Here is a 19477-nt window from a genome sequence, read left to right as displayed (position 1 = left end):
ACAAGATCTAAACAGTGACCTTGAGTATATCCTACCTGAATGTAGAGAGCATCTGAAGAATAGATTTGATATGTTGAACACTAATGATCAAACCAGACCGGTTGTGGGATGACTTCAAAGACATCATACATGAAAGAAGCAAGAGGTCATTAAAAAGACAGGAAAGAAAGAAAAGATAAAAATGGAGGCTAGAAAATACTCTGAAACTTGCTCTTGTACATCAAGTAGCTAAAGCAAAAGGAATAAATAAGGAAGTAATAGAGCGAACAGAAGATTTCCAAAGGTGGCTTGAGAAGAAAAAGTAAAGTAGTATACTGACATGTGCAAAAACCTGGAGATAGAAAACCAAAAGTGAAGAGCATGTTCGGCATTTCTGAAACTGAAACATCTGAAGAAAAAATTCAAGCCTCGAATTGCAATATTAAATGATTCTATGGGGAAAATATTAAGTGACACAGCAAGCAACAAAAGAAGATGGAAGAATACACAGAGTCACTATACCAAAAATAATTGGTTGATGTCAACTATTTCAGGAGGCAGCCTATGATCAGGAACTGATCTGATGGTACTGAAGGAAGAATTCCAAGCTACACTGAAGGCATTGGCAAAAAACAAGGCTCCAGGAATTGACAAAATAACAATTGAGATGTTTCAACAAATGGATGCTGCACTGGAAGTACTCACTCCTCTAAGCCAAGAATTTGGAAGACAGCTACCTGGCTAAGCGACAGGAAGAGATTCATATTTATACCTATTCCAAAGAAAGGTGATCCATCCAAATACAAAAATTATCAAACATTATCATTACTATCACAGGCAAGTAAAATTCTGCTGAAGATGATGCAAAATCAGTTGTAGCAGTACATTGACAGAGAACTGCCAGAAATTAAATGTGGATTCAGAAAAAGACATGGAATGAGGGATATCATGGATGATGCCAGATGTATCCTGGTCGAAAGCAGAGAATACCAGAAAGATGTTTACCTGTATTTTATTGATTATACAAAGATATTCGACTGTGTGAATCATAACCAATTATGAATAACATTGGAAAGAATGGGAATTCCAGAAATAATTGTGCTCATGAGGAACCTGTACATAGATCAAGAAGCAGTCATTTGAATAAGATTAAAGTCAGGAAAGGTGAACATCAGGTTGGTGTCCTTTCAACGTGCTTACTCAAGCTTTGGAACCCTGGTGGTGCACTGGTTAAGTCTTTGGTGCTAACCAAAAAGCCAGTAGTTTGAATCAACCACCTGCTCTGGGGAAACACCTTGGAGCAGCTGTACTCTGTCCTACAGGGTCTCTAGAAGTCAGAATTGACTTGACAGCAACACTTTTGGTTTTGGTTTATTCAATCCATGTGTCGAGAAAACCAAGTGAGAAGATGGACTATATGAAGAAGAATGGGGCATCAGGATTGGAGAAAGGCTCATTAATAGCCAGCATTATGCAGATGACACAACCTTGCTTGCAGAAGTGAAGAGGACTTGAAGCACTTACTGATGAGGATCAAAGACCACAACCTTCAATATGAATTACACCTCAATATGAAGAAAACAAACATCCTCACAACTGTACCAATAAGCAACATCATGATAAACAGAGAAAAGAATGAAGTTGTCAAGCATTTCCTTTATCTTGTATCCATAATCAGCACCCATGCAAGCAGCAGTCAAGAAACCAAAAGACATGTTACACTGGGCAAATCTGCTGAAAGGCTGTCTTTAAAGTGTTGAAAAAGGTCACCTTGAAAACTAAGCTGGGCCTGACCCAAGCCATGGTGTTTTCAATTGCCTCATATACATGCAAAAGTTGAATGATAAATAAGGAAGAATGAAGAAGAATTGAAGCCTTAGAATAATACTGTTTGCAAAAAATGTTGCATATACCATGGACTGCCAAAAGAATGAACAAATGTGTCTTGGAAGAAGTACAACCAGGATGCTCCTTAGGAGCAAAGATGGCGTGACTAAGTCTCACATAATTTGAACATGCTGTCAGGAGTAACCAGTCTCTGGAGAAGGACACCATGCTTGGTAAAGTACAGTGTCATCAAAAAAGGAGAAGACTGTCGAGGAGACGGATTGACACAGTGGTTGCTGCAAGAATGGGCTCAAGCATAACAAGGATTGTGAGAATGGCTCAGGACCGGACAGTGTTTTTTTTTCTGTTGTACATAGGTTCACTGTGAATTGGAAGCCATTCAAGGGCACCTAACAAGAACAACAAGAACAACAACATAGATAGGTAGTGAGAGAGAGAGAGAGAGAGAACAAAGTTTATATTTTCTTGAAATCACCATCATAACACATATGTTTTCTTAAAAAGTTTCATCCTTACGCCTATCAACTATACGAGTAGAAAGAACTCTAAAGTCTGTTTATTTCTACTATTTGTTCTTTATCAACCAAACAACCAGAAAATATTTAAGAGCAAACATTTAATGACCCATTACTTTTGGAAATTCTTATTTCAGAGGCTGTGAGAATTTTCAGAGAAGCAAACAGGAAAAAAAAAAAAAAGAATAAATAATTCAAGACAGAGTAGGCTATGTGTAATGAATGTTATACAATCACATAATCATTGAATTGGGAGTCTGGTGACATGTGGTTGTGGGGAGGGAATCAGACAGTGATTAATGAAAATAAACAATGTCATATATCTAAATGGGGCAATGAAGAAGTTTATTTCAGAAATGGAGACAAACAGGATGAACAATGGAAAAGATATGAAAATCATTTAGTAGAGAGAATCTGAGCTTCATTAGATGTGTGATTTGACTGCAGGATGGTGTAGATTCAACGTTGCCATAAAGCATAGCATTAAACTCAATTGTTGTAACTGGACATTGATCACTTCGTATGGAAACTTTGGTCTTTGCGAAGGTTTTTGTAGAATTCACAGAGGAAAAATACAGAAGAAGATATCTAATTAGTCCCATGTTTAGACAACCCAGAAAAATGAGGGGAGAGGCTTTAGAGATTTAAGTCCCAAAAGTCACTAAGTAAAAATAAAATGTCACCTCCCTAGTGCTCACCTTCCCAAAATCAGAAGAGAAAGACATGCTCATGTCAGGTAGGATTCTGAATTGACAAATTAAAAGACTGTAGGAAAAAAAAATGGGGGGGGAAATAAGGAATCAAATATTGAGGAATTTGTAAATGACTCATTTTATGCCTGCTTATTCACCTAAATAACTTCAGTCTAACAGCCAAACCTTAATATCTTATGGTTGAAGCTGTGTGAATTTGACTGACCTTATTTGTATGAGTAAAGGAGATATTTTATTAATTTATATTGTAACTAAAATTCATAAGTAAAACATTAATGTTAATTACTATTAAATGATATCATTATATATGTGAATTTAAGATTTGTCCTAGTGCTATTCTAACCATAATTGAGGAATCACATTAAAAATACCAATATGTATATATTCTAGTTCATATGGACCACACAATATTATACCTATGTAGAGAAAGAAAAATCAGACCACCATTCAATTTTTATATACCAACAGAGAAATTCACACACACACACACACACACTCACACAAGGAAATGAACTCTTAATATTTCTGGAACATACATTATTCCTCTTCCTACTTCTACTTTTATTGAAAATTCAATTTAAAAATCCAAAAAGAAGCAAATGTGTGCGTAAAATTCTGTATTTCCCATTTCTTTTCTCTTCTCTTTAGTTTGTCAATAAACCTCCTTTGGGATCTGATCAGTCATATAACTGGACTATAAATGGTCAGCAAAGAGGAGATGAAATGTGATAGAAAAGTCAAATAAACGTGTTGTAGTCATGTTTCACTATTCAGGAAAATGTAAAGAAATCATACACCAAAACAGTAACGTTGTAACTTGCGTTTATTAACTTATATGCAGGACCATTCACTCTTGCTGAATCTTTAAAATCAATTATGTTTCTAGATGAACACAAAAAAATGTGATCACTTTTTTGGTGCAACCAGGTGTTTATATTTACACATCCGATGTTCAGGCCTGTATCTTCTGGCCTAGTCTTCTACTGTTTTCTTTTCAAATATCATTTTGAATCTGGAATGAGCTTTAGTTTTATTCAAACCTACTGTCTCAGATAAAATATAATTGTCATGTATCAAGAGTGACATATGGATTTGGAATTAAAATTTTTGAACTTTCTATTCAAGACATTTGGAATTTTTTCGATAACATAAAAATGCCTCTTTTTCAGTGACATTTATCTGAACTAGTTTCCTAGGATAAAGAAGACAATTTACAGAAAAAGAAAGTGTTCTGCCTTACAGAGAATATTATGTGGATGTCTACCAGAATTAAACCCTGATCATTGTCTTGATCATTTTTATAGCCATTTAGAAAAAGAACAAAGAAGAATGGATGGAGAAAATTGCTCCTCCTTGACTGAATTCCACCTGGTGGGAATTACTAATAACCCTGAGATGAAAGTGACCATATTCACCTTGTTCCTGGTTGTTTATCTCATTATTCTTGTGGCAAATCTTGGAATGATCATTTTAATTAGAATGGACTCCCAGCTTCAAACTCCAATGTACTTTTTCCTCAGCCACCTCTCTTTCTCTGACTTTTGTTATTCCACAGCAGTTGGACCCAGGATGCTGGTGGACCTTTTAACCAAAGACAAATCAATTTCCTTCTGTGGCTGTGCTCTGCAGTTCTTCATATTTTGTATCTTTACAGATTCTGAGTGTCTCCTGCTGGCCGTGATGGCCTTTGATAGGTACAAGGCCATTAGCAACCCCTTGCTCTATACAGTCAGCATGTCCAGCAGGGTGTGCTCCGTGCTCATGGTTGGGGTTTACCTGGTGAGTATGATGGACGCTTTGATACACACCACGTTAACTTTCCGCTTATGTTTCTGTGGGTCAAATGAAATTAATCATTTCTTCTGTGACGTTCCTCCACTTCTGTTGCTATCTTGCTCAGTTACACGGGTCAATGAGTTAGTGATATTCACTGTTTTTGGCTTCATTGAACTGAGTACCATTTCCTGGGTTCTCGTCTCTTACTGTGACATCATCCTCTCAGTCTTAAAGATCCGCTCTGCCGAGGGAAGGTTCAAAGCTTTCTCCACCTGCACCTCCCACTTAACTGCTGTTGCAATTTTCCAGGGAACTGTGCTCTTTACATATTTCCGACCAAGTTCTGCCTACTCTCTAGATCAAGACAAGATGACCTCGTTGTTTTACACCCTTGTCATCCCCATGTTAAACCCTCTGATTTATAGTCTACGGAACAAGGATGTGAAAGAGGCTCTGGAAAAACTGCAAAATAAAAAGCTGTTTTAAATAGTTATACACACACATAAACAGTTTTCTTCAAATCCTATGGTACAGGATAATGTGGTCTCAGATTCTTTAATACAATGAGTATTTATACTAATTCTCTACTACACCAATTATTAGGTACTTTTTCTGGGTGGGTTCCTAAATATGCTATACTGTCTTATGTGTCTTCACTTTAAATACAGTACTAACTTTAGAAAATGTCCCAGTCTCTTTACTAGTGTATAAAAATTTTATTTGTTCAATTATTTTTGTTTTTTATGCATTAACTGAATTATTCCAGGAGTATTGATAGCCTATTTAACATCTACTATACTTCTTGACGTTTTGTATTTTATGATCAATCCAGTGGTTTCTATAGCAATGGATTCTATAATCCAGTGTAAATGGTGAACTTGAATTAGCTAATAACTCAAATTTTTCATAAAAACTATAAAACATCATGAAATGAAAAAGCAAGGTGCTCTTAATCCAGTGTAAAATGTCTCAATCTACTGTGAAAAGAAGAAAAACTTCTTTGAAATGGGCACATGTAGTTTCTGATCTAAATAATGAAAGGAGCTGCAAAGTGGGGGAGAGGAACTTATTCTAGGCAGGAGGGTCAGCAATTAGTGGTCCTGAGGTGGATATGACTATGTCTTTTTGGAGGAAATGAAGGCCTAAATTATTAGATATTGAAGATCAAAGAGAAGGGCCTTGGTGAAGCCTATCCTGTGCTATAATTCTTAACTCACCCCTACCTTTCTTTCATTACCCCTCTTCACCCCATCTCAGGCCTGGACAAATTCTCCTAGTCTTGGTTCATAAGCTACCCTCTCCTCAGGGCCTCATTTTATCTGTCACTTGGTTTGTTAAATCATTGCATATAAACTGAGATTAAGAGCATTCTGTGATCAGGACTGTTTCATCCCTGTTATAACAAGCACCTGCATTATGTCCATGACATAGAATGGGAAAACAGATACATGATAAAATCAACATATTCGATAACAGTTTTTGAGTTATGTTTACATGGCTGTCAAAACAGAATTAACTGAGAGAATAGTGTATTCCTTGAATATTCTTTTTACACCTTGTAATAAAGTTCATAATATGGTTGTGGTTATTAGAGGTAATGGATCTGTAAAGATATGCACATTAATTACTTGAGAATTAAAGAACATGCATTTGGGTAGTTTCTTGATGTGTGCCTACTTCATTGGGCTCTGTTCTAGTTTTTTGATAGCCAAGAACAAGCAAGAGGCTGGTTCAGAAACATGGATATAGCCTTATATTTAAAGGACTATACAAGACTCAGGAAACCATGGTGACATAGTAGTAAGAGCTATGAATACTAATCAAAAGGTCAGCAGTTCTAATCCACCAAGTGCTCCTTGGAAATTCTATAGGTTCAGCTCTACTCTGTCCTAAAGGGTCGCTATGAGTTGGAATCAACTGGATGGCAAAGGGTTATACAAGACTCAAGGACACTCTAATTACTCATTACAAATAGAGAAGCTAAAAGCCACTCGATGTCATAGGCAATAAAGCTGCCATTGTAAAACATCACTTTAAGAAAACATTCAGATTTCAGTAAATCCCAAGAGCTCCTCTACTTTTCCAAGTAGCATTTCTTATGTGGTACACTGTGCTACATTTGGTAAAGGTAACATGGTAGAAAAAAGTATACGGGAAGAGATTGTTTTGAAAAAGTTTGTAGGGTTTCCTCTTCCACAATATTTTTTCTATTAAGCCACCCAAAAAACCCAGTGCCGTGGAGTCAATTCCTACTCATAGCGACCCTATAGGACAGAGTAGAACTGCCCATTAGATTAATCAACAGTATTTTAAAATTGTTACCTATGAAAAGAAGAATGGCAAGCAAATGTGTTTACATAAGTTGTTGTTCTAGTTAGGTGCCATTGCGTCTATTCTGACTCATAGCAACCCTATACACAACAAAAGGAAGCACTGCCTGGTCCTGCATCATCCTTACAATCTTAATGCTTGAGCTCAATTTTGCAGCCCCTGTGTCAATTCACCTCATTGAGGGGCTTTCTCCTTTCTGCTGACCCTGTACTTACCCAAGCATAATGTCCTTCTTCATGGACTGATCCCTTCTGGCAACATGTCCAAAGTATGTAAGACGTAGTCTTACCATCCTTGCTTCTAAGGAGCACTCTGGTTGTACTTCCTCCTAGACAGTTATGTTCGTTCTTTTGGCAGTCCATGGTATATTCAATATTCTTCACCAACACCACAATTCAAAGACGACAATTCTTCTTTGGTCTTCCTTATTCATTGTCCAGCTGTCACATGTATATGAGGCAGTTGAAAATACCATGGCTTGGGTCAGGCCCGCCTTAGTCTTCAAAGTGATCTTTGCTTTTCAGCACATTTAAGAGGTCCTTTGCAGCAGATTTACCCAATGCAATGTGTCACCTAATTTCTTGACTGCTACTTCCATGGGTGTTGATTGTGGAACCAAGTAAAATGAAATCCTTGACAACTTCGATCTTTTCTCCATTTATCATGATGTTGCTCATTGGTCCAGTTGTGAGGATTTTTGTTTTCTTTATGTTGAGGTGCAATCAGTACTGAAGGCTATGGTCCTTGATCTTCATTAGCAAGTGCTTCAAGTCCTTTTCACTTTCAGCAAGCAAGATTGTGTCATCTGCATAACGCAGGTTGTTAATGAGTCTTCCTCCACACTTGATGCTCCATTCTTCTTCATATAGCCCAGCTTCTCAGATTATTTGCTCAGCATACAGATTGAATACCACAAAAAAAAAAAAAAAAACCAAACCCAATGCCGTCGAGTCAATTCCGACTCATAGTGACCCTATAGGACAGAGTAGAACTGCCCCATAGAGTTTCCAAGGAGTGCCTGGCAGATTTGAACTGCCGACCCTTTGGTTAGCAGCTGTAGCACGTAACCACTACGCCACCAGGGTTTCCACAGATTGAATAGGTATGGTGAAAGGATACAACCCTGACGCATACCTTTCCTGACTTTAAACCAATCAATATCCCCTTGTTCTGTCCGAACAACTGCCTCTTGATCCATGTAAATGTTCCTCATGAGCACGATTAAGTGTTCTGGAATTCCCATTCTTCACACTATTGTCCATAATTTGTTTTGATCCACATAGTCGAATGCCTTTGCATAGTCAATAAAACACAGGTAAACATCCTTCTGGTATTCTCTGCTTTCAGCCAGGATCTATCTGACGTCAGCAATGATATCTCTGCTTCCATGTCCTCTTCTGAAACCAGCCTGATTTTCTGGCAGTTCCCTGTCAATATACTGTTGCAGCCATTTTTGAACAATCTTCAGCAAAATTTTGTTTGCATGTGATATTAATGATATTGTTCTCTAATTTTGGCATTTGGTTGGATCACTTTTCTTGGGAATAGGCATAAATATGGGTCTCTTTCAGTCATTTGGGGGGAAACTGTCTTCCATATTTCTGGGGATAGAAGTGTGAGCACCTCCAGTGCTGCATCCATTTGTTGAAACATCTCAATTGATATTCCATCAATTCCTGGAGCCTCGTTTTTCACCAACGCCTTCAGAGCAGTTTGGACTTCTTCCTTCAATACCACTAGCTCCTGATCATATGCTACCTCTTGAAATGGCTGAACATCGACTAATTCTTTTTGGTGTAATGACTCTGTGTATTCTTTCCATCTTCTTTTGATGCTTCCTGCATCATTTAATATTTCCCCCCTAGAATCCTTCACTATTGCAACTCGAAGCTTGAATTTTTTCTTCAGTTCTTTCTGCTTGAGAAACACAGAGCATGTTCTTCCCTTCTGATTTTCTATCTCCAGCTCTTTGCAGATGTCATTATAACACTTCACTTTGTCTTCTCGAGCCACCCTTCAAAATCTTCTTTTCAGTTCTTTTACTTCATCATTTCTTCCTTTTGACTTAGCTGCTTGATGTTCGTGAGAAAGTTGCAGAGTCTCCTCTGACATCCATCTTGATCTTTTCTTTCTTTCCTGCCTTTTCAATGACCTCTTATATATATTAATGTCCAAACAATGTTTGGTGGGTACTAGGTCCAGTGGACTTTCTCTAATTCAGAAGGTACATTCACTGCATCTATCTTCCATATCACAGTTATATATTACACCATCAAAAGACTGATTTAATTTGCATATGGGCATCTTTAATCACAACTAGTGAGTTGGAATTGAAGAAAAGGAAATTTTAAGCCAAATAAAGGATTCATTTTAAGCTGAATAAATGGATATCTTAAATGGATTAAACAATGTGATTAATTGCAGACATCATCTCCCTGAGTTTGTTCAAGGACAAATTTTTTTTAGGGATCTTATGCTTCAAATAGGAACTTGGTCAGATGGCCTGAACTAATCCTTCTACATTTCTTCCTAGAAGTCTACAGAAATGGAGAAAACATCAAAGGCTTTAGTCTATGCTAGCCTATGTGGAAATAACATGATGTAATTTAGATAAAAGTGTACTGTAGTCTCTGTGTAAAACCAAACCTAACTCACTGCGATTGAGTCGAACTGACTCATGGTGATCCCAAGTGCTGTGGAGTAGAACTCTGTTCCATAGAGTTTCTTGACTGTAAACTTTATGGAAGCAGATTGCCAGGCCTTTCTCCCATGGTGCCAACTTTTAGGTTAATAAATGAGTGTTTAATCCTTTTTGCCCCCTAAAGACCTTACGAAATCTGCACAGAGCTATGAAAATGTAAAAGATATTATTGTCATTATTATTTAATAGATTTGCATCACAATAGAAATATTTCCAGTTGAGTGGGTTCACTTCAAGCAATTTCTAGAATTTTTCCTTCAATTATTTTTAATTACAAAAAGAGACAAAGGACCCGAGGTTAAAATATGAAGACAGTAAAATGATGCTAACCTTTCACTTCCACTTCCTTCTTTCAGGGATTTCATAGATCTAAGTGATGGCCACTGAGAACCACTCTTTCTTTATTGACTTCATATTCTTAGGGTTTTCTGACAGAAAGGATGTGCAGCAGGGGCTCTTTGTGCTCTTTCTCCTGGTTTGTGTTATAACAGTGATTGCAAATCTAGGGATGCTCCTACTGATCAAGATGGATTCTAGACTTCACACACTCATATTTGAGCAACCTGTCTTTCTGCAATATCTCCTAATCCTCTGCTGTCTCTGCCAAAATGTTGGCGGTTTACTTATCTGTGCAGAAGAGGATTCCATATAATTTATGTATCATCCAGATGTACTTTTTGAGGGCCTTTGCCAATGTGGAATGTCTCATGTCTGCTGTCATGGTCTATGACTGTCATGTAGCCATTTACAATCTACTTCTTTATACAATTTCCATGTCTAAGACGGTCTGTGTTACGAAATTTGAGTCCGTGCCCCGGAGCAGTTGAGCCAATGAAGCTTACTCCAGGTCAGAAAGAGAGAGAAAGTTTATTAAGAGTTGACACCAAAGGAAAGTCCAGCAACAACAGAGGCTGTCTTTACGGAATTCCAAAAAGCAGTTTCTGCATCAGAGCTTATGTATCATTTTTGCAAGGATTACATAGCATCTTCAAGCACACAGCCCACAGATGGTTGAATGTGTACACATCACAAAACAACTGCAAGAAACTCTTTATTAAACTAAAGATATGCATGCCAGACATCTGGACTCTAATCTTTTTGTTTACAACAGGCAAAAAAACTAATATAAAAATCTCTCAGCTAGTGGAACTGGCCTGCCACATGTACTCTGACCAAGAGAAGCAGTAAGAAGAATTTACAGGCCAAAAGTGCCAGGCAGCCTTCCTAGCTACTTACTACCTTGTAGGCTGAAAGCCATCTCCCAAGAGAACAAAGAAGAAGAGGTAGACCTAGACTGCCAAGAAGGCCCTGTACCCTTTTGGAAAGAGATCAGTGCAGCTAGTAATAAAAAAGGACATTGAAAGTGAGAGCATACAAAATACCAAGTCAAAAAAAAAAAAACAAAAACTTATAGGTTACTTAGAGTAGACATTTCCATTACAAATGGGAGAAATCGGAGAGAAAGAGGGCATAATAGGTACCAAGCAAGTCAGCAGAACACATTACTTTAGCCCTCAAGGCTTCACAAATAATCCTTTGTTCTATATTACCATTTACACATTAGCTCTGTCTTCCAGGCTCTACGTATTAGCCACACTCTCCAGATTCTAAGTGGAGGTCCCTTGGCCCTGTGGTTCAGCATTGCCTTCCAGGCCCACTTGGAATGACAATTCTGCTCCCTCGGCTTTAGGTACACCATTCTCCTAGTCCATCTGAGTGGTGACTACACTATTAGAAACACCAGAGGCAATGGCTCCACTCTTTGAAACCCCAGAGGTCTTTACCATACCTTTTGAGACTGAGGCAGCTTGGCTTCCTGTGTTCCTTGGCCTCTCGGCCCTCAGGTTTCATGCCCTCTTCTGCCTGTTGGGGCAAGTGTTCCAAAGCTCAGTAGCTCCACAGATAAGTGCCTGGAGGTGCCCCACTCTGCCAGAAAGCCTCCTTCCCACAGGAACTCAGCTGTCTTGCTCCATGGGTCGACTCCAGCATATCTGGACCTAGTCTCCTGGTTCAGCTGCTGCCAGTTCGCTGTTGCTGCCGGGCCTCTGCTGATGTTTCTCGTCATCTACGCCTTCTCTGGTGTTAATAGTTTTCTTCACTTCCTTCGAAGTCTTCTATCCATTCACAGTTTCAAAACTTCTTCCACATTTTAGGTACCTGTTAGAGCAGCACTCTACTTTTGGTACCAAATTATGTCTTAGTTTTCTAGTGCTGTTATAACAGAAATACCACAGGTGGATGGTTTTAACAAAGAAAAATTTATTTTCACATGGTAGGATGAGTATGAAGGTAGGAAAAAAAATAAAAAGGATGGGTGTGATGGTTAAGGTTGTGTGTCGTCTTGCCTGGGCCTTGATTCTCAGTGGTTTGACAGTTGTATGATGTAGTTATTCCTTTCATAAGGAGATTTGATATAATGTTACCACCTCTATGATGGGGACTTTGTTGAGTAGGCTATACACCCAATGAACCTCTCTTCAGTTCAACTGAAGAGAGGTTCATTGGATGTATAGCCTACATCAAGTACATGTGGACATTCTGGCAGGACTTGGAGGGCTTTTGCTCCTTCTGGATCCTCTTTGTCTGATCTCTGGTTCTCGGGACTTGAGCTTGCGGCTTACCTGCAGTCTTGCCTGCCAATGTTGGGATTCATGGATCTTCACAATCTGTGAGCAAAAGCCCACTTCTCTAACCTGTTGATCTTGGGTTCACTAGCCCCTGTGGCTATGTGAACCGGGGGGAAGCATCTATCCTGACCCAGGGACTTGGGACCTTCCAGCCTCTACAATCATGTGAGCCATATCCTTGGTATAAATCTCTGTATATACTTATGTGTTTTACTAGTTTTGCTTCTCTAGAGAGCACAGTCTAAGACAATGGCTGATGCTTCTTTTGGACCTAATGCCTTCTCAATTAATCCTTGCTTTTTTGGAAATGTTACCTGTGAACTAGTTGCTGTCTTGAATAGCAGCATGCAGGCGTTCTTTCAAATCATATTAAATTCCAAGCAAAGAATGGTCTAATGAGTTTCCTCTATATCAGAAGGTACAAAGCTACCATCTAGCTAGCACATAGCTCTCCCATATGATGATTGTACTGTGCTTAAAGTCAAATTTTAACTGCATATTGACCCCTATAAACTCATGGAATTATGATGATGCATTCTAATTCTAACCAGGATACTTTAATTTCATTCAATAAAGCATTTTAAGCTCAATAAAAGAGTGCCTAAATGGAATAAGCTGATTTGTAAAATTTATAAGATCCCTGTGCCTAAATTTGTACAAGTAGAGGATGAATAATCCCTCATTAGACACATTGGGGAATTCATGATTCAACTAGGGGTTTGGGCAGATGACTTATAAGACCTTTCTATCTTGGTCTTCTATAGGGAAAGCTAATATTCAAATATTTTAATCTATCCTACTCTAATTCAAACCTACCCTTTTCCTTCACTCTGTCCTTCCAACTCTTATGCTTCTCATCTTCCCACCATTTAATATTATTTAATAATATTTTAGACATTAATAAGAAATAAGACATTAGCCATCCCTGTTTATAATGAATTAATATTTTTGGCCTTTTTTTTTTTTTAATCTTAGCTGCTTCCTTCTGCACAGCACCAGTATACCTAAACACAAGCATAACACAGCCATCATAGATTAGAGTACGTTGTTGTTGTTGTTAGGTACCATTAAGTCGGTTCTGGCTCATAGTGATATAGGTATGATAATACTAACCACTAGCTACATATTGGTGATAACCTAGCTAGAAAAATTTGATAAACTGAAAAGGTAATAATGTTCAATAATCCAGTGTGTTTTTCACTATTAAGTGCAGTAATTCTAAGGTAGTTTGACATCCACTGTAGAAACATATTATGAACTAGGAAAGTAATAGAGGGAAAAATGGGTCTGACTCTCTGTCTAAATTTACAGTAAGTGTGACCTTTAACAAGTCCTGTTTTCTTTGGGCCTTAGTTCCTTCTCTGTGAAAAGAGAGCTGTTAACTAGATAATCTTTATTGTGCTTTCCAACTGGCATGTTCTGTATGTACATATACATTATGCTATTACTGCTTTAAATTTATTTAGGAGAGATTAAATACATAAATAAAACAGGTGGGTGGTATGATATTTATCCAAAGGACTGTGTTGCATCTGTAGGCCAGTTTTACCTGAAATGACAGTGACAATGATAACAGTAAAATAGCATGCGATGCAGGATTCCCCGTACCACTAAGACAGACACATTTAACCTGTCTCTTACTCCACACTTTTATTTTAATGGACACTTCATAAAAGTGGATATCTAACCTTCTTAGTCATGAATAAAATAACATGTTCTACTTAATGGCCAAACTTAAAATAACAGTCATATTAAGGATCGGTGATTGTGTGGACCAACCAGATGTTTCATACGCTGGTGAAGCGTCTCCTACTTAGGAAAACAGTTTGGCAGTACCTAGTAAATCTGAGTGTATATATCGTATTCCAATTCCTAGTTTACCACCAAAGAGAAATGTGTACATCTCCATGAAAAGACATGCATAAGAATGTTCACAACGATATTATTGGTAATAGCAAAAAGGAAAACAATTCAACTGCCTATCAACATTAGAATAGATAAATAAATGATGATATAACTTATACAATGGAATATCCACCATACAACAATGAAAATGAATTTCCTACAACTGCATGCAACAACAAGGAAGGCTCTTACAAACACGATGTTGAAAACAGCACATACTCTAAGTATACACTCATGTATGAGTCAGAAAACAATCTATCACAATGAAAGTTAGGAAAGTAGTTAACCCTGCAGATAGTGGGCTTATGACTTAAGAAGGAAGATGTAGAAAGGCAATATTTTGTTTCTTGGTCTGTATGCAAGTTTCAAGGTATTTGTGTTTTGCAAAAATTCCTGTAACTGTGCCTCTATTACTTGAGTATTTTTTATGTGTTCCTTACACACCAAAAGACTTTTCTAAGCACAGCCTATTCACCATTTGATTGTAAGAAGTTTCAAAATTTCTTAAGTATAAATTTTGATTTTTAGCAATGCCTTATGTACAATAAATTTCAACATATTTTTTGGAAAATTAAAGGTGAAATTTTCATCAGATATTTCAGTGAATATTCTTTTTATAATTAAAACTTGCTGTCTTGCAATGAAATTTAATGTACACTGATATCAGTATATTTTTTTCAAAGAGCCCATGCCCTAGGGCAAGACAACTATTTTCTGAAGAAAGTGTGCTTATAAGTAAATGTTTGCATTTTGTTAATGGCACTAGTGACATTAGGGAATTTGTTTAGGTACCGTTTTTTTTTTTTCCCAACTTGCTTCCTTCTGATGTCTTAAATTCTGCCTTAAATAATTTTTTCCCCATGATCTAAGGAATCCATCTTCAATTAAACATAAATACCTTTGGGAGGTTAAATAGCTTATCCAATTTTTAATGAGAATATAGCCACCATGGTTCAGTTTTAATGGGAAGGGTGGAAAGGAAGTTAGACTAGATAGCCTGGAGGGGCAGTCATGTTTTGGTAGGAAAAGTATGGGTCTTGCCTAATTAGAGTGTAGCTAGAGTGAATTTGGCATCCCAGGAGACAGGAAAATGCTTGAGGGGAAAATTAGTTTGGAAAGAAATTAGAAGAATAAGATCAAGAATGACTTTGCCTCTTCCAAATGTGCACCAGAAAAGTAGGTAATTGTAGCAAAGCTCTTGAGTAACATAAAGGCATCAACTTCATGAGATTACTTGGTGGACAATTACTAACAATTAGTGAGGTTGTTGGATCTTTGTCTCAATAACGTCTAGCATAGGAAGTACATTGGGTACTGTAGTATTGGAATCATAATGTAAAAAATTACAAAGAAATATGAAAAGTCATTGAAATGTATCAACTAACAGCACTTTGCTCAATATCAGGAATGCTTTATTTTAATGAGTGCAGCTTAAGGCGTGATCATACTTTACAAGAAAAGTGAAAAAGGCTATTTCTGTCTACTCCCAGTGAGGGTTCAGAATAAACAAGAAATTATCTGGAATGTTGAGTAGATTCACTGGCTTATGTCTATCACTTCTTTTTTTTCTTTTCCTGTGTAAGCAAATTTCACAATATTTTCTTTTGTTGTAAAGAAATAAGTGAACTGCTTTAAGATACAAGGTACCATGGTTGAATATAATTATTATGCATTATCTAAAAATATCAACTGACAGTAGATGCTTAATAAACATAGAAATGTGAGCTTGCCAGTGTCCTGAAACAATTCACAATTATCAAATATGACTCAGAATGTGGCCAATACAGTCAACTTTCACAGAGCTGCCATCTTGTACAACTTCAGGTGATACCATCTTTCTTATTATTTATGCCCTCCCTGGAATTATGCAATACAGTACCCCATTTCACACCAAAGTTAATAACATTGAAGTGTTCAGCTAAGATAAATAAAATAGATTATGTTTCAAATCTGGTGACACTTTCTATTTGCTTTTTTTTAACCTTAATCGTTGTTAGAATCCTGATTTGGTGGGACTTTGATGACCTTTATGTTCTCTTAGATTTCTGAAAATATTTGGATTGCTATTTTTGTGTATTTGCAACCTTGGTTTTAACATAAAAGCACTATAAAGCCCTAAGAGTAGCAAAGGAAGTTATTTTTTAAAGAGCAATCTGTTTTATTACACCATAGTCAGGCATCGGTTGTGAGCAAATGCTTTGGAGTCAGATAAACCTAATGCCAGTGATCCTCCAGATGTTTATTTACTAGCTCTGGTCTCACTTCCCACATTTATATAATGAGATTGTTAGAGATAACTTAGGATGCATAAGATAATACAAGAAATACATAAAATATTGTGAAAAGTTAATATATGAAAACATCTGTCATTAGTAAGAACACTACGATGGACTATATTTAAAATCATACTTCTGCCCCTGAAAGTTCATTGTTGAATGAAAAGGTACTTAAAGTACACATTTATAGAAGGAAGGGGGGATAGATATTTTTATGATTTAGAACAAGATGAAGACATGATTGAGATCTGGGCCCTGATGAAGAAGTCCTGTCAAGGCCAAGGGGACTGAAATGGTGGACTAACATTCAGGGAGTGTGGCAAAATACATTGATAGCTATGGAGGTCAGGGGAAGAGTGAGTAGGTACAAAATCATGTTTCTATTACCTCCCAATTATCCCTGTCCTTAATGAAGAATAATACAAAAAAAGTTTTTTATGGTTGATTTTAAAAAAAATTCTATTTTGATATATATATATATATACATACATACATATCTATATCTAGATATATATGAAACCTGGTGGCATAGTGGTTAGGTGCTACAGCTCCTAACAAAAAGGTCAGTAGTTTGAATCTGCCAGGAGCTCCTTGGAAACTCTATGGGGCAGTTCTACTCTGTGATTTATGGTTGCTATGAGTCAGAATCGACTCTACACCAACGGATTTTTATATATGAAAACATATATATATATATATATATATATATACATAGCTCATATGTAAGTTCAAATGCTAATATGTAAGCCTAAGTTGAAACTGACAAAAATTGGAACAAGTGCCTGAGAACTAAAGTATGACCTTGAGTATACCCTATCTGAATTTAGAGACCATCTAAAGAATAGATTTGACATGTTGGACACAAATGATCGTAGACCAGATGAGTTGTGGAATGATATCAAGGACATCATACATGAAGAAAGCAGGAGGTCATTGAAAAGACAGGAAAGAAAGAAAAGACCAAGATGGATGTCAGAAAATACCCTGAAACTTGGTCTTGAACATCAAGTAGCTAAAGCAAAAGGAAGAAATGATGAAATAAAAGAACTGAAGAGAAGATTTCAAAGGGTGGCTTGAGAAGACAAAGTAAAGCATTATAATGACATGTGCAGAGATCTGTTCTCTGCTGAAAGGGAAGATCACTTTCAGCATTGCTCAAGCTGAAAGAACTGAAGAGAAAATTCAAGTCTTGATTTGCAATATTGAAGGATTCTACAGGGAAAATATTAAATGACACAGCAAGCATCAAAAGAAGGTGGAAGGAATACACAGAGTCATTATACCGAAAAGAATTGGTCAGCATTCAACCATTTCAGGAGGTAGCATATGATCAGGAACCAATGGTACTAAAGGAAGAAGTCCAAGCTACACTGAAGACATTGGCAAAAAACAAGGGTCAGGGAATTGACAGAATACCAATCGAGATGTTTCAACAAACAGATGCAGCGCTGGAAGTGGTCACTCATTCAAGCCAAGAAATTTGGAAGACAGACACCTGGCCAGCTAACTGGAAGAGATCCATATTTATGCCTATTCCAAAGAAAGGTGATCCATCCAAATGTTGAAATTACCAAACAATATCAATAATATCACAGACAAGGAAAGTTTTGCTTAAGACCATTTAAAAGCAGTTGCAGCATTACATCAGCAGGGAACTGCCAGAAATTCAACGTGGATTCAGAAGGGGATATGGAACTTGGGATACATGGGTAATGTCAGATGGATCCTGAATGAAAGTAGAGAATACCAGAAAGATGTTTACCTGTGTTTTATTGACTATGCAAAGGCATTCAACTGTGTGCATCATAACAAATTATGGATAACATAGGGAAGAATGGGAATTCCAGAACACTTAGTTGTGCTCATGAGGAACCTGAAAGTAGATCAAGAGCCAGTCATTCAGACAGAACAAGGGATAATTCATGTTTAAAATCAGGAAAGCTGGGTGTCAGGGTTGTATCCTTTCAAAATACCTATTTAATCAGTAGAACCCTGGTGGTGCAGTGGTTAAGTATTTGGCTGCTAACCAAAAAGTCAGCAGTTTGAATCCATCCCCGCTCCTTGGAAACCCTTTGGGTTAGTTCTACTCTGTCCTATGGGGTCACTACAAGTCCAAATCAACTGAATGGCAATGGGTTTGAATTTGGTTTATTCAATCTGTATGCTATGCAAATAATCTGAGTAGATTGACTACATGAAGAGGAATGAAACAGCAGGATTGGAGAAAGACTCATTAACAACCTGCCTTATGGAAATGGCACAACCTTGATTGCTGAAAGTGAAGAGGACTTGAAACACTTACTTATGAAGATCAAAGGCCACAATATTCAGTATGGATTATACTTTAACATGAAGAAAATAAAATTATCACAACTGGACCAATAAACAACATTGTGATAAATGGAGAAAACACTGAAGTTGTCAAGGATTTTGTTTTTCTTGGATTCACAATCAATACCCATGGAAACAGCAGTCAGGAAGTCAAAAGACACATTTCATTGGGCAAATCTGCTGCAAAAGACCTCTTTAAAGTGTTGAAGAGCAAAGATGTCATCTTGAAGGCTCAGGTGTGCCTGACCCAAGGCATGGTGTTTTCAATCACCTCATACGCATGCAAAAGCTAGACAATGAATAAGGAAGACCAAAGAACTGACACCTTTGAATTATGGTGTTGGTTAAAATATCGAATATTCCATGGACTGCCAAAAGAATGAACAAATCTGTCTTGGAAGAAGCACAAGCAGAATTCAATCCTTAGAAGCCAGAATGGCAGCAACTAAGAGTCACACACTTTGGACATGTTATA

The 19477-nt window shown here is 37.2% G+C and overlaps 1 protein-coding gene across 1 annotated transcript; it reads left to right on the top strand.

Moving 5' to 3' along the window:
• Positions 1-4381: 4381 nt before the first annotated feature.
• LOC100658938 (olfactory receptor 5W2-like) lies at positions 4382-5317 on the top strand. Its single transcript, XM_064289019.1, has one exon. It carries the CDS (start codon positions 4385-4387, stop codon positions 5315-5317), a length of 933 nt encoding a protein of 310 aa, XP_064145089.1. The 5' UTR covers positions 4382-4384.
• Positions 5318-19477: the final 14160 nt, after the last annotated feature.

This window comes from Loxodonta africana, chromosome 7 (genome assembly GCF_030014295.1).
Source record: "Loxodonta africana isolate mLoxAfr1 chromosome 7, mLoxAfr1.hap2, whole genome shotgun sequence".
NCBI classification, from domain to species: domain Eukaryota; kingdom Metazoa; phylum Chordata; class Mammalia; order Proboscidea; family Elephantidae; genus Loxodonta; species Loxodonta africana.
The sequence above is the reverse complement of the archived record's forward strand: the minus strand, read 5'-3'. Positions and strand labels throughout refer to the sequence as shown.

Coding starts and splice junctions, on each gene's coding strand:
- LOC100658938 (XM_064289019.1), top strand. CDS start 4,385: ATGGATGGAGAAAATTGCTCCTCCTTGACTGAATTCCACCTGGTGGGA.